General features: G+C 51.4%; 1 protein-coding gene across 1 annotated transcript in view; it reads right to left on the bottom strand.

The window, feature by feature from the left end:
* Positions 1-8,903: 8,903 nt before the first annotated feature.
* The window catches only part of LOC144952862 (1-phosphatidylinositol 4,5-bisphosphate phosphodiesterase gamma-1-like), an 89,404-nt gene continuing 82,413 nt past the window's right edge, over positions 8,904-15,894 (bottom strand). The window contains exon 32 of the mRNA XM_078883332.1: positions 8,904-9,169. Coding sequence (XP_078739458.1) covers positions 9,112-9,169 — 58 coding nt within the window. The 3' untranslated portion in view covers positions 8,904-9,111. The remainder of the gene's footprint in view (positions 9,170-15,894) is intronic.

Genomic DNA, 15,894 nt, shown 5'->3' with positions numbered 1-15,894 from the left:
CAGTGGCATCTACATCTACAGAACGTGAAGAACCAGTGGCATCTACATCTACAGAACGTGAAGAACCAGTGACACCTACATCTACAGAACGTGAAGAACCAGTGGCATCTACATCTACAGAACGTGAAGAACCAGTGACACCTACATCTACAGAACGTGAAGAACCAGTGACACCTACATCTACAGAACGTGAAGAACCAGTGACACCTACATCTACAGAACGTGAAGAACCAGTGACACCTACATCTACAGAATGTGAAGAACCAGTGACACCTACATCTACAGAACGTGAAGAACCAGTGGCATCTACATCTACAGAACGTGAAGAACCAGTGACACCTACATCTACAGAACGTGAAGAACCAGTGGCATCTACATCTACAGAACGTGAAGAACCAGTGACACCTACATCTACAGAACGTGAAGAACCAGTGGCATCTACATCTACAGAACGTGAAGAACCAGTGACACCTACATCTACAGAACGTGAAGAACCAGTGACACCTACATCTACAGAATGTGAAGAACAAGTGACACCTACATCTACAGAACGTGAAGAACCAGTGGCATCTACATCTACAGAACGTGAAGAACCAGTGACACCTACATCTACAGAACGTGAAGAACCAGTGGCATCTACATCTACAGAACGTGAAGAACCAGTGACACCTACATCTACAGAACGTGAAGAACCAGTGGCATCTACATCTACAGAACGTGAAGAACCAGTGACACCTACATCTACAGAACGTGAAGAACCAGTGACACCTACATCTACAGAACGTGAAGAACCAGTGGCATCTACATCTGCAGAACGTGAAGAACAAGTGGCATCTACATCTAGAGAACGTGAAGAACCAGTGACACCTACATCTACAGAACGTGAAGAACCAGTGACACCTACATCTACAGAACGTGAAGAACCAGTGACACCTACATCTACAGAACGTGAAGAACCAGTGACACCTACATCTACAGAACGTGAAGAACCAGTGACACCTACATCTACAGAACGTGAAGAACCAGTGGCATCTACATCTACAGAACGTGAAGAACCAGTGACACCTACATCTACAGAACGTGAAGAACCAGTGGCATCTACATCTGCAGAACGTGAAGAACCAGTGGCATCTACATCTGCAGAACGTGAAGAACCAGTGGCATCTACATCTACAGAACGTGAAGAACCAGTGGCATCTACATCTACAGAACGTGAAGAACCAGTGACACCTACATCTACAGAACGTGAAGAACCAGTGGCATCTACATCTACAGAACGTGAAGAACCAGTGGCATCTACATCTACAGAACGTGAAGAACCAGTGGCATCTACATCTACAGAACGTGAAGAACCAGTGGCATCTACATCTACAGAACGTGAAGAACCAGTGACACCTACATCTACAGAACGTGAAGAACCAGTGGCATCTACATCTGCAGAACGTGAAGAACCAGTGGCATCTACATCTGCAGAACGTGAAGAACCAGTGGCATCTACATCTACAGAACGTGAAGAACCAGTGGCATCTACATCTACAGAACGTGAAGAACCAGTGACACCTACATCTACAGAACGTGAAGAACCAGTGGCATCTACATCTACAGAACGTGAAGAACCAGTGGCATCTACATCTACAGAACGTGAAGAACCAGTGGCATCTACATCTACAGAACGTGATGAACCAGTGGCATCTACATCTACAGAACGTGAAGAACCAGTGGCATCTACATCTGCAGAACGTGAAGAACTAGTGGCATCTGCATCTGCAGGAGATTATACAACTTGTAAAGCCATTATCCCTGTTTAGTGTACACGCCATGCAGGAGTAAAGTTGGACTTTCGAACAAATCAATTTACGAACAGACCTCTGGAATTTCGATGTAAAGCTTTCGCGACTGCAGGGACTCATCTTCTTGGTTCTTTCGGTAAAGTCACGTAGAATGGAAATAATAAAATGATAAAAATAAAACATTATAAAACGTCGTGAGAATTATTTAATGTTTTATTTTTATTATTTTATTATTTCCATTCTACGTGACTTTACCGAAAGAACCAAGAAGAAGACCTCTGGAACTCGTTCGAAAGTAGTAGCAGCTTTGGCCATGTGGTTTTTTTTTATTGTTACCGGACGTCCCGTAGAGTAGCGAGTCGCAGCTTTGGCAAGCCACTGGACAGTCGCGGACACGGTCGGATCTTACAGTAGCCCGTCACAACGTGCCAGGGAATGTGTGCATCATTTTTGTCGTTACCAAACATCCTGTCGCGTAACGGCAGTTGCAGTAATGGAGCCACCTTCGTCGATACAACACACACCACACGGCTCTCATACTGTGTGACACCTCGTCAGAGGTCGCAACCGGGTACCCGATACCCGTACCCTACCCGATACCCGGCTACCCGTACCCGGCCAGGTACGGGTACCCGTTTGCGACCCTGGTGCGGCCGGGTACGGGGGGTAGGCCGTGAGTCACTGGTGAGCAGCCGTTTGTCACTCATTTCGGGTAGGGTACGGGTAGGGAACGGCTACCCGTACCCGGCTGGGTACAGGTACGGGTACCCATTTGCGACCCGGGTACCCATTTGCGACCCGGGTACGGGTAAGGAATCAAAACCCGTTTGCGACGTCTGCACCTCGTCCCTCTTGCTGCTGTATATTTATTTGGAGTCATCACGTTGGGCGAAGAGATGCTAACTATCTCGCCTGATATGCAGGACTGCATGGGTTCGATTCCGTGACCCTGACATTGTCTGCTGTATATTTGGAGTCTCTCATCATCATGACGGTGGCTAGTAGATGTTAACTACCTCGCCTGGTATGCAGGTTATGGGTTCAATACCGTGACCCTGACGATACCTGCTGTGTATTTGGAGTCTGTGTTTCTCTTTTTGATCATGATGGTGGCTAGATGTTAACTACCGCACCTGCTATGCGGGAGGTCGTGGCATTTGATCCTGACCCCTGACGATGACTGATGTGTAATGTATACAACATTCCTGCGGAGGGAGCTGGTAGGAACGTCGGGTTGCTCGGTCAATGGCCTGCAGGGTCAACGGCGGCGTGGTGTATTCCGCAAATATGGCCGACTGTGAGGGCGGGCACAAGCCGGCGTGAGTAGGTGAAACGTTGAGTTTTATAAGGGCACCACGGGGTGACCAGCCCCTCCCCACCCAGCCCCACCCCACCCAGCCCCTCCCCACCCAGCCCCACCCTCCCCACCCAGCCCTTCCCCACCCAGCCCCTCCCCACCCTCCCCTCCCCACCCAGCCCTTCCCCACCCAGCCCCTCCCCACCCAGCCCCTCCCCACCTTCCCCACCCAGCCCCTCCCCACCCTCCCCACCCAACCCCTCCCTTCACGATGGACGGACGGACACAATAATTCCCTGTGGGCTGGTGTAACCAAGAGGTTCCTACTGGTATTTTTTTTATTTAAAGCTTCCGTGACTGTAGGGATTCACGTTCTTGGTTCTTTCGGTAAAGTCGCGTAGAAGGGAAATAATAAAATAGTAAAACTATAAATGTTCTTGCTGTGGATGTCACACCTGATGATGATTGCTTGTGTTGCAGTCGAAACGTCGTGAGAATTTTATTGTTTAAAAAAAAAGATATTTTATTTTTTCCTTTCTACGTGACTTTACCGAAAGAACCAGGAATATAGTAATAGGTGTTTACCCTTTTAACTGGTACAAAATCTGGCACCTTTATGCAAGGCATCATGTTTGCAATAACCTCAACACAAGAAGTCAAAATGCAAACAAAAAGAAACAACTCTGATGATGATAATGATATGCACTGTCCTTGAAGTTGATTGGTCCACACCCGAGACAGCTTTCTGTCGAGTTGTGCGCCTTTTGGCGTCATCTGGTCCAACACCAATGGAGACTAGGCTCTAAGGAAAGCTGTCTCGGGTGTGGACCAATCAACTTCAAGGACAGTGCATATCATTATCATCATCAGAGTTGTTTCTTTTTGTTTGCATTTTGACTTCTTGTGTTGAGGTTATTGCAAACGTGATGCCTTGCATAAAGGTGTCAGATTTTGTACCAGTTAAAAGGGTAAAAACCTATTACTATATTTTGCCACTGGTAAAGGAGATGCCTCATAGTGTAAACCAGGAATGTGTTTAGATATTTGCGATGTGTGTAATGTGTAGTATTTATATATATTTGTGTGTTCGTTCATTTTTTTCGTTTTTCAATCCGCTTGTCCTGGTGAGGGTCACAGCAGCAGCGTGTTGAGTGGTGGTGGTCCAAACCTCTCTTTCCCTGTGGTGTGTAGCATATATGTGTGTGGTGTGTAATGCATAGTGTATATATTAGTGTAGTATGTGTGTGTGTGTAATGTGTGTGTGTACTGTGTGTAGTGTGTACTGTGTGTGTGTGCTGTGTGTGTACTGTGTGTGTGTAGTGTGTGTACTGTGTGTGTGTGTAGTGTGTGTACTGTGTGTGTGTGTAGTGTGTGTAGTGTGTGTACTGTGTGTGTACTGTGTGTGTGTACTGTGTGTGTGTAGTGTGTGTACTGTGTGTGTGTACTGTGTGTGTACTGTGTGAGTGTGTGTGTAGTGTGTGTACTGTGTGTGTACTGTGTGTGTGTACTGTGTGTGTGTGTAGTGTGTGTAGTGTGTGTACTGTGTGTGTGTACTGTGTGTGTGTACTGTGTGTAGTGTGTATACTGTGTGTGTGTACTGTGTGTGTACTGTGTGTGTACTGTGTGTGTGTAGTGTGTGTGTACTGTGTGTGTGTAGTGTGTGTGTACTGTGTGTGTGTAGTGTGTGTGTACTGTGTGTGTGTACTGTGTGTAGTGTGTATACTGTGTGTGTGTACTGTGTGAGTGTGTAGTGTGTGTACTGTGTGTGTGTAGTGTGTGTACTGTGTGTGTACTGTGTGTGTGTACTGTGTGTAGTGTGTGTACTGTGTGTGTGTACTGTGTGTGTGTACTGTGTGAGTGTGTGTAGTGTGTGTACACTGTGTGTACTGTGTGTGTGTAGTGTGTGTGTACTGTGTGTGTGTACTGTGTGTAGTGTGTATACTGTGTGTGTGTACTGTGTGTGTGTGTAGTGTGTGTACTGTGTGTGTGTAGTGTGTGTACTGTGTGTGTACTGTGTGTGTGTACTGTGTGTAGTGTGTGTACTGTGTGTGTGTACTGTGTGTGTACTGTGTGTGTGTGTGAGTACTATGTGTAGTGTGAGATGCGTGGTAAATGGACGCAAATGTAACGTAAAAATGACCCCGAGACAGACTCCGTCTCTCTCGCTTCGTGATATCCGAGAGAATCAAGACGACACATTTCCCCCCTTCACGTTAAACAACAACAACAACAACAACAACGATAACGAGGACAACAACAACAACATCAACAACCAAAAATAATTATTATAATTAGCGGAATAAAAATGTCTCCATATATTTAAGAACGCGGTGGACAAACTCAAAACATTGAAAACCGGGGCCACAACCACCACCACCGCCACCACTTAAACCCTCTCCCCGCAACAACCTTTCCACAGGTTTTGTTACCCTGGCCACAACCTAGCCCTGCTCTAAAGTCCACCAACCACAGCCGAGCCAACATCACCATCATCATCACCATCATCATCACCATCATCATCACCATCATCACCTCAACCACCATCGCCACCACCACCACCTCCACCACCACCACCTCCATCATCACCACCTCCATCATCATCATCACCACCACCATCATCATCACCTCCATCATCACCATCATCATCACCTCCATCATCACCATCATCATCACCTCAACCACCATCGTCACCACCACCTCCATCATCACCACCACCTCCACCATCATCATCATCACCTCCATCATCATCACCACCACCGTCATCATCATCATCACCACCACCGTCATCATCATCATCACCACCACCTCCATCGTCACCACCACCGTCATCACCACCTCCATCATCGTCACCACCTCCATCATCATCACCACCACCTCCATCATCACCACCACCTCCATCATCATCACCACCACCTCCATCATCACCACCACCTCCATCATCACCACCACCTCCATCATCACCACCACCTCCATCATCACCACCACCTCCATCATCACCACCACCTCCATCATCATCATCACCTCCATCATCATCGTCACCACCTCCATCATCATCGTCACCACCACCTCCATCATCATCGTCACCACCACCTCCATCATCACCACCACCTCCATCATCATCACCACCACCTCCATCATCACCACCACCTCCATCATCACCACCACCTCCATCATCACCACCACCTCCATCATCATCACCACCACCTCCATCATCATCACCACCACCTCCATCGTCACCACCACCGTCATCACCACCTCCATCATCATCACCACCACCTCCATCATCACCACCACCTCCATCATCATCATCATCACCTCCATCATCATCGTCACCACCTCCATCATCATCGTCACCACCACCTCCATCATCACCACCACCTCCATCATCATCACCACCACCTCCATCATCATCACCACCACCTCCATCATCATCACCACCACCTCCATCATCATCACCACCACCTCCATCATCACCACCACCTCCATCATCATCACCACCACCTCCATCATCATCACCACCACCTCCATCATCATCACCACCACCTCCATCATCATCACCACCACCTCCATCATCATCACCACCACCTCCATCATCATCGTCACCACCTCCACCACCGTCATCACCACCACCGTCATCACCACCTCCACCACCATCATCACCACCACCTCCATCATCATAACCACCTCCATCATCATCACCACCTCCACCACCATCATCACCACCACCTCCATCATCATAACCACCTCCATCATCATCACCACCTCCACCTCCGTCACCATCATCTCCGTCACCGTCATCACCACCTCCGTCATCACCACCACCGTCATCACCACCACCACCGTCATCACCACCACCTCCATCATCATCGTCACCACCTCCTCCATCATCATCACCACCATCATCACCATCACCATTGTCACCACCTCCATCATCATTGTCACCACCTCCACCACCGTCATCACCACCTCCATCATCACCACCACCTCCATCATCACCACCACCTCCATCATCATCATCATCACCTCCATCATCATCGTCACCACCTCCATCATCATCACCACCACCTCCATCATCATCACCACCACCTCCATCATCATCACCACCACCTCCATCATCATCACCACCACCTCCATCATCATCACCACCACCTCCATCATCACCACCACCTCCATCATCACCACCACCTCCATCATCATCATCATCACCACCTCCATCATCATCACCACCACCTCCATCATCATCACCACCACCTCCATCATCATCACCACCACCTCCATCATCATCACCACCACCTCCATCATCATCACCACCACCTCCATCATCATCACCACCTCCATCATCACCACCACCTCCATCATCATCATCACCACCACCTCCATCATCATCATCACCACCACCTCCATCATCATCACCACCACCTCCATCATCATCATCACCATCACCTCCATCACCATCATCACCACCACCTCCATCATCATCATCACCACCTCCATCATCATCACCACCACCTCCATCATCATCACCACCACCTCCATCATCACCACCACCTCCATCATCATCATCACCACCACCTCCATCATCATCATCACCACCACCTCCATCATCATCATCACCACCACCTCCATCATCATCACCACCACCTCCATCATCATCACCACCACCTCCATCATCATCACCACCACCTCCATCATCACCACCACCTCCATCATCATCATCACCACCTCCATCATCATCACCACCACCTCCATCATCATCACCACCACTTCCATCATCATCACCACCACCTCCATCATCATCACCACCACCTCCATCATCATCACCACCACCTCCATCATCATCACCACCTCCATCATCATCACCACCTCCATCATCATCATCACCACCACCTCCATCATCATCACCATCACCACCACCTCCATCATCATCATCACCACCACCTCCATCATCATCATCACCACCTCCATCATCATCACCACCACCTCCATCATCATCACCACCACCTCCATCATCATCACCACCACCTCCATCATCATCACCACCACCTCCATCATCATCATCACCACCACCTCCATCATCATCACCACCACCTCCATCATCACCACCACCTCCATCATCATCATCACCACCACCTCCATCATCATCATCACCACCACCTCCATCATCACCACCACCTCCATCATCATCATCACCACCACCTCCATCATCATCATCACCACCACCTCCATCATCATCATCACCACCACCTCCATCATCACCACCACCTCCATCATCATCATCACCACCACCTCCATCATCATCATCACCACCACCTCCATCATCATCATCACCACCACCTCCATCATCATCATCACCACCACCTCCATCATCATCATCACCACCACCTCCATCATCATCATCACCACCACCTCCATCATCATCATCACCACCACCACCTCCATCATCATCGTCACCACCTCCATCATCATCGCCACCACCTCCATCATCATCACCACCACCTCCATCATCATCACCACCACCTCCATCATCATCACCACCACCTCCATCGTCACCACCACCTCCATCATCACCACCGTCACCACCACCTCCATCATCACCACCGTCACCACCACCTCCATCATAATCACCACCACCTCCATCATCACCACCACCTCCATCATCATCACCACCACCTCCATCATCACCACCACCACCTCCATCATCATCATCACCACCACCTCCATCATCATCATCACCACCACCTCCATCATCATCATCACCACCACCTCCATCATCATCATCACCACCACCTCCATCATCACCACCACCTCCATCATCATCATCACCACCTCCGTCATCGTCACCACCTCCGTCATCATCACGACCTCCACCATCACCACCATCATCGCGTGGGGGCGGTGTGACGCTGGTTCACAGGTGAGGACTCGAGCGGGTGAGGAGGTGGTGGGTGAGGAGGAGGTGGTGGGTGAGGAGGTGGTGGGTGAGGAGGAGGTGGTGGGGGAGGAGGGGGGTCCTGGCGGGGGCTGTCAGTACTTGGAGGGGCCCTTCTGCTGGTGCTTGCGAGCCTGCTCCCTCTCCCGCAACCTGCACCCACACGCAGAGACAAACGTGCGGGTGAGTGTGTGTGGGTGAGTGTGCAGGTGAGTGCGTGGGTGAGTGAGTGTGTGTGTAGGTGAGTGCGTGGGTGAGTGGGTGAGTGAGAGTGTGTGTGGGTGAGTGTGCAGGTGAGTGCGTGGGTGAGTGAGTGTGTGTGTGGGTGAGTGCGTGGGTGAGTGGGTGAGTGAGAGTGTGTGGGTGAGTGTGCAGGTGAGTGCGTGGGTGAGTGAGTGAGAGTGTGTGTGGGTGAGTGTGCAGGTGAGTGCGTGGGTGAGTGAGTGTGTGTGTGGGTGAGTGCGTGGGTGAGTGGGTGAGTGAGAGTGTGTGGGTGAGTGTGCAGGTGAGTGCGTGGGTGAGTGGGTGAGTGAGTGAGTGAGAGTGTGTGTGGGTGAGTGTGCAGGTGAGGTTGTGTGGGTGAGTGAGTAGGTGAGTGGGTGAGTGAGTAGGTGAGTCGGTGAGTGAGTGGGTGAGTGAGTGTGTGTGTGGGTGAGTGTGCAGGTGAGTGCGTGGGTGAGTGAGTGTGAGTGAGTGGGTGAGTAGGTGAGTGAGTGAGTGAGAGTGTGTGTGGGTGAGTGTGCAGGTGAGGTTGTGTGGGTGAGTGAGTAGGTGCGTGGGTGAGTGAGTAGGTGAGTGGGTGAGCGAGTGGGTCAGCGGGTGGGTGAGTGTGAATGCAGGTGAGTGTGTGAGGTGTAGTTGAGTGACAGTGTGGGTGTGTGGGTGAGTGAAAGTGCGGATGATTGGGTGAGAGTGTGGGTGTGTGGGTGGGTGGGTGGGTGTCAGTGAGTGAGAGGGTGGGAGATTGGGTGGGTGAGTGTGGGTGGGTGAGTGGGTGAGTGAACATGTCAGTGAGTATGTGGGTGAGTGTGTGCAGGTGAGTGAGCCTGTGGGTAAACAGGTGAGTGTGTGAGTGAGGGTGTTTGAGCGTGTGTGTGTGGGTGAGTGGGTGGGTGGGTGAGTGAGTGAGAAGGTGGGTGATTGTGGGTGGGTGTGAGTGAGTGCGGGTGGGTGAGCGTGGGTGAGTGAGTGAGAGGGTGGGTGAGTGAGTGAGAGGGTGAGTGAGTATGTGATTGGGTGAGTGTGTGTGCGTGCGTGTGAGAGTGTGAGAGTGTGTGTGCGTGTGAGAGTGCGTGTGAGAGTGTGTGCGTGTGAGCGAGTGTGAGAGAGTGTGAGTGAGTGTGTGAGAGTGTGTGAGTGAGTGCGTGTGTGAGAGTGTGTGCGTGTGAGAGAGTGTGTGCGTGTGAGAGTGTGTGCGTGTGTGAGAGTGTGTGAGTGTGTGAGAGTGTGAGTGAGAGTGTGTGAGAGTGTGTGTGCGTGTGTGAGTGAGTGTGGGAGAGTGTGTGAGTGAGAGTGTGTGAGTGAGAGTGTGTGAGAGAGTGAGAGTGTGTGTGCGTGTGTGAGTGAGAGTGTGTGAGTGAGTGTGTGAGAGAGTGTGAGAGTGTGTGTGCGTGTGAGAGTGTGTGTGAGAGTGTGAGAGTGTGTGTGAGTGTGTGAGTGTGTGTGCGTGTGAGAGTGTGAGAGTGTGAGTGAGAGTGTGTGCGTGTGTGCGTGAGAGTGTGTGTGCGTGTGTGAGAGTGCGTGTGAGAGTGTGTGTGAGAGTGCGTGTGAGAGTGTGTGCGTGTGAGAGAGTGTGTGTGCGTGTGAGAGAGTGTGTGAGAGTGTGTGTGTGTGCGTGTGTGAGTGAGAGTGTGTGTGCGTGTGTGAGTGAGTGTGGGAGAGTGTGTGAGAGTGTGTGAGTGAGTGTGTGTGTGCGTGTGAGAGTGTGAGTGTGTGCGAGTGTGTGTGTGCGAGAGAGTGTGTGCGTGTGTGTGCGTGTGAGAGTGTGTGTGCGTGTGAGAGTGTGTGTGCGTGTGAGAGTGTGTGAGTGTGTGCGTGTGCGTGTGTGAGAGTGTGTGCGTGTGTGTGTGAGAGTGTGTGAGTGTGAGTGAGTGTGGGAGAGTGTGTGAGAGTGTGTGTGAGAGTGTGTGTGCGTGTGAGAGTGTGTGTGTGTGCGTGTGAGAGAGTGAGAGTGTGTGTGCGTGTGTGAGTGAGAGTGTGTGAGTGAGTGTGTGAGAGAGTGTGAGAGTGTGTGTGCGTGTGAGAGTGTGTGTGAGAGTGTGTGAGTGAGAGTGTGTGTGAGTGTGTGAGTGTGTGTGTGCGTGTGAGAGTGTGAGTGTGTGTGCGTGTGAGAGTGTGAGAGTGTGAGTGAGAGTGTGTGAGAGTGTGTGTGCGTGTGTGTGTGAGAGTGTGTGTGCGTGTGTGAGAGTGCGTGTGAGAGTGTGTGCGTGTGAGAGAGTGTGTGTGCGTGTGAGAGAGTGTGCATGTGTGAGAGAGTGTGTGAGAGTGTGAGAGTGTGTGTGCGTGTGTGAGAGAGTGTGTGAGAGTGTGTGTGTGTGCGTGTGTGAGAGTGTGAGTGAGAGTGTGTGTGCGTGTGTGAGTGAGTGTGGGAGAGTGTGTGAGAGTGTGTGAGTGAGTGTGTGTGTGCGTGTGAGAGTGTGAGTGTGTGCGAGTGTGTGTGTGCGAGAGAGTGTGTGCGTGTGTGTGCGTGTGAGAGTGTGTGTGCGTGTGAGAGTGTGTGTGCGTGTGAGAGTGTGTGAGTGTGTGCGTGTGTGAGAGTGTGTGCGTGTGTGTGTGAGAGTGTGTGAGTGTGAGTGTGGGAGAGTGTGTGAGAGTGTGTGTGAGAGTGTGTGTGCGTGTGAGAGTGTGTGAGTGTGTGCGTGTGCGTGTGTGAGAGTGTGTGCGTGTGTGTGTGAGAGTGTGTGAGTGTGAGTGAGTGTGGGAGAGTGTGTGAGAGTGTGTGTGTGTGTGTGCGAGTGTGTGTGTGCGTGTAAGAGAGTGTGTGAGTGTGTGAGTGTGTGTGCGTGTGTGTGCGTGTGAGAGTGTGTGTGCGTGTGTGTGCGTGTGAGAGTGTGTGTGCGTGTGAGAGAGTGTGTGCGTGTGTGAGAGAGTGTGTGAGTGTGTGAGAGTGTGTGTGTGCGTGTGTGAGTGTGGGAGAATGTGTGAGAGTGTGTGAGTGAGAGTGTGTGAGTGAGAGTGTGTGAGAGTGTGTGAGAGTGTGTGTGCGTGTGAGAGTGTGTGAGAGTGTGGGAGAGTGTGTGAGTGTGTGTGTGAGAGTGTGTGTGCGTGTGTGAGTGAGTGTGGGAGAGTGTGTGAGTGAGAGTGTGTGTGTGTGCGTGTGAGAGTGTGAGTGTGTGCGAGTGTGTGTGTGCGTGTGAGAGTGTGAGTGTGTGTGTGCGTGTGAGAGTGAGTGTGAGTGAGAGTGTGTGTGCGTGTGTGAGTGAGAGTGTGTGAGAGAGTGTGTGCGTGTGAGAGTTTGTGAGTGTGTGAGTGTGTGTGAGTGTGAGTGTGTGTGTGTGTGCGTGAGAGTGTGTGTGAGAGTGTGTGAGTGAGAGTGTGTGTGTGAGAGTGTGTGTGCGTGTGAGAGTGTGTGTGTGTGCGTGTGAGAGAGTGTGTGAGTGTGTGAGTGTGTGAGAGTGTGAGAGTGTGTGTGCGTGTGTGAGTGAGAGTGTGTGAGTGTGTGAGAGAGTGTGAGAGTGTGTGTGCGTGTGAGAGTGTGTGAGTGAGAGTGTGTGTGAGTGTGTGTGTGTGTGTGAGAGTGTGAGTGTGTGAGAGTGTGTGCGTGTGTGAGAGTGTGAGTGAGAGTGTGTGAGAGTGTGTGTGCGTGTGCGTGTGTGTGTGAGAGTGTGTGTGAGAGTGCGTGTGCGTGTGAGAGAGTGTGAGTGAGTGTGGGAGAGTGTGTGTGCGTGTGAGAGAGTGTGAGAGAGAGTGTGAGAGTGTGTGCGTGTGAGAGTGTGTGCGTGTGAGAGTATGTGTGAGAGTGCGTGTGAGAGTGTGTGCGTGTGAGAGAGTGTGTGTGCGTGTGAGAGAGTGTGAGTGAGAGTGTGTGTGCGTGCGTGTGAGAGTGTGAGTGAGAGTGTGTGTGCGTGTGTGAGAGAGTGTGTGAGAGTGTGTGCGTGTGCGTGTGTGAGAGTGTGAGTGAGAGTGTGTGTGCGTGCGTGTGTGAGAGTGTGAGTGAGAGTGTGAGTGAGAGTGTGTGTGCGTGTGTGAGTGAGTGTGGGAGAGTGTGTGAGAGTGTGTGAGTGAGTGTGTGTGTGCGTGTGAGAGAGTGTGTGCGTGTGTGTGCGTGTGAGAGTGTGTGTGCGTGTGAGAGAGTGTGTGCGTGTGTGAGTGTGTGCGTGTGCGTGTGTGAGAGTGTGTGCGTGTGTGTGTGAGAGTGTGTGAGAGTGTGTGAGTGTGAGTGAGTGTGGGAGAGTGTGTGAGAGTGTGTGTGAGAGTGTGTGAGTGAGTGTGTGAGAGTGTGAGTGAGAGTGTGTGAGTGTGTGTGCGTGTGAGAGTGTGTGTGCGTGTGAGAGTGTGTGAGTGTGTGAGAGTGTGTGAGTGTGTGAGAGTGTGTGTGAGTGTGTGAGAGTGTGTGTGTGCGTGTAAGAGAGTGTGTGAGTGTGTGAGTGTGTGAGTGTGTGAGTGTGTGTGCGTGTGTGTGCGTGTGAGAGTGTGTGTGCGTGTGAGAGAGTGTGTGCGTGTGTGAGAGAGTGTGTGAGTGTGTGAGAGTGTGTGTGTGCGTGTGTGAGTGAGTGTGGGAGAGTGTGTGAGAGTGTGTGAGTGTGTGTGAGAGTGTGTGTGTGAGTGTGTGTGTGCGTGTGAGAGTGTGTGAGAGTGTGTGAGAGTGTGTGTGCGTGTGTGAGTGAGTGTGGGAGAGTGTGTGAGTGAGAGTGTGTGAGTGAGAGTGTGTGAGTGAGAGTGTGTGAGAGTGTGTGTGCGTGTGAGAGTGTGTGAGAGTGTGTGTGTGTGCGTGTGTGAGTGTGAGTGAGTGTGGGAGAGTGTGTGAGAGTGTGTGAGTGTGTGTGAGAGTGTGTGTGTGAGTGTGTGTGTGCGTGTGAGAGTGTGAGTGAGAGTGTGTGAGAGTGTGTGAGAGTGTGTGTGCGTGTGTGAGTGAGTGTGGGAGAGTGTGTGAGTGAGAGTGTGTGTGTGTGTGTGCATGTGAGAGTGTGAGTGTGTGCGAGTGTGTGTGTGCGTGTGAGAGTGTGAGTGTGTGCGAGTGTGTGTGTGCGTGTGAGAGAGTGTGTGAGTGTGTGTGTGTGCGTGTGAGAGTGTGTGTGCGTGTGAGAGAGTGTGTGAGAGTGAGTGTGAGTGAGAGTGTGTGTGCGTGTGTGAGTGAGAGTGTGTGAGTGAGAGTGTGTGAGAGTGTGAGAGAGTGTGTGCGTGTGTGCGTGTGAGAGTGTGTGAGTGTGTGAGTGTGTGTGTGTGCGTGTGTGAGAGTGTGTGAGTGAGAGTGTGTGCGTGTGAGAGTGTGTGTGTGTGCGTGTGAGAGAGTGTGTGAGTGTGTGAGTGTGTGTGCGTGTGTGTGCGTGTGAGAGTGTGTGAGTGAGTGTGTGAGAGAGTGTGAGAGAGAGTGTGAGAGTGTGAGTGTGTGTGAGAGTGTGTGTGCGTGTGAGAGTGTGAGTGTGAGTGTGTGTGTGCGTGTGAGAGTGTGAGTGAGAGTGTGTGAGAGTGTGTGTGTGTGAGAGTGTGTGTGCGTGTGTGAGAGTGCGTGTGAGAGTGCGTGTGAGAGAATGTGTGTGAGTGTGTGAGAGTGTGTGTGCGTGTGAGAGAGTGTGAGAGAGAGTGTGAGAGTGTGTGCGTGTGAGAGTGTGTGCGTGTGAGAGTATGTGTGAGAGTGCGTGTGAGAGTGTGTGTGAGAGTGCGTGTGAGAGTGTGTGCGTGTGAGAGAGTGTGTGTGCGTGTGAGAGAGTGTGCATGTGTGAGAGAGTGTGTGAGAGTGTGAGAGTGTGTGTGTGTGCGTGTGTGAGAGAGTGTGTGAGAGTGTGTGTGTGTGCGTGTGTGAGAGTGTGAGTGAGAGTGTGTGTGCGTGCGTGTGTGAGAGTGTGAGTGAGAGTGTGTGAGAGTGTGTGTGCGTGTGTGAGTGAGTGTGGGAGAGTGTGTGAGAGTGTGTGAGTGAGTGTGTGTGTGCGTGTGAGAGTGTGAGTGTGTGCGAGTGTGTGTGTGCGTGTGAGAGAGTGTGTGCGTGTGTGTGCGTGTGAGAGAGTGTGTGCGTGTGAGAGTGTGTGAGTGTGTGCGTGTGTGTGAGTGTGTGCGTGTGTGCGTGTGTGTGTGAGAGTGTGTGAGAGTGTGTGAGTGTGAGTGAGTGTGGGAGAGTGTGTGAGAGTGTGTGAGTGAGAGTGTGAGTGAGAGTGTGTGAGAGTGTGAGAGTGTGTGTGCGTGTGAGAGTGTGTGAGTGTGTGAGAGTGTGTGAGTGAGTGAGAGTGTGTGTGTGTGCGTGTGTGCGAGTGTGTGTGTGCGTGTAAGAGAGTGTGTGAGCGTGTGAGTGTGTGTGTGTGCGTGTGAGAGTGTGTGTGCGTGTGAGAGAGTGTGTGCGTGTGTGAGAGAGTGTGTGAGTGTGTGAGAGTGTGTGTGTGCGTGTGTGAGTGAGTGTGGGAGAGTGTGTGAGAGTGTGTGAGTGAGAGTGTGTGAGTGAGAGTGTGTGAGAGTGTGTGAGTGAGAGTGTGTGAGAGTGTGTGTGCGTGTGAGAGTGTGTGTGTGTGCGTGTGTGAGTGTGAGTGAGTGTGGGAGAGTGTGTGAGAGCGTGTGAGAGTGTGTGTGTGAGTGTGTGTGTGCGTGTGAGAGTGTGTGCGAGTGTGTGTGTGCGTGTGAGAGAGTGTGTGAGTGTGTGCGTGTGTGTGCGTGTGAGAGTGTGTGTGCGTGTGAGAGTGTGTGTGCGTGTGAGAGAGTGTGTGCGTGTGTGAGAGAGTGTGTGAGAGTGT

Source organism: Lampetra fluviatilis, chromosome 70 (genome assembly GCF_964198595.1).
Source record: "Lampetra fluviatilis chromosome 70, kcLamFluv1.1, whole genome shotgun sequence".
Lineage (NCBI taxonomy): Eukaryota > Metazoa > Chordata > Hyperoartia > Petromyzontiformes > Petromyzontidae > Lampetra > Lampetra fluviatilis.
This window is presented reverse-complemented; position numbering and strand designations above follow the sequence as displayed.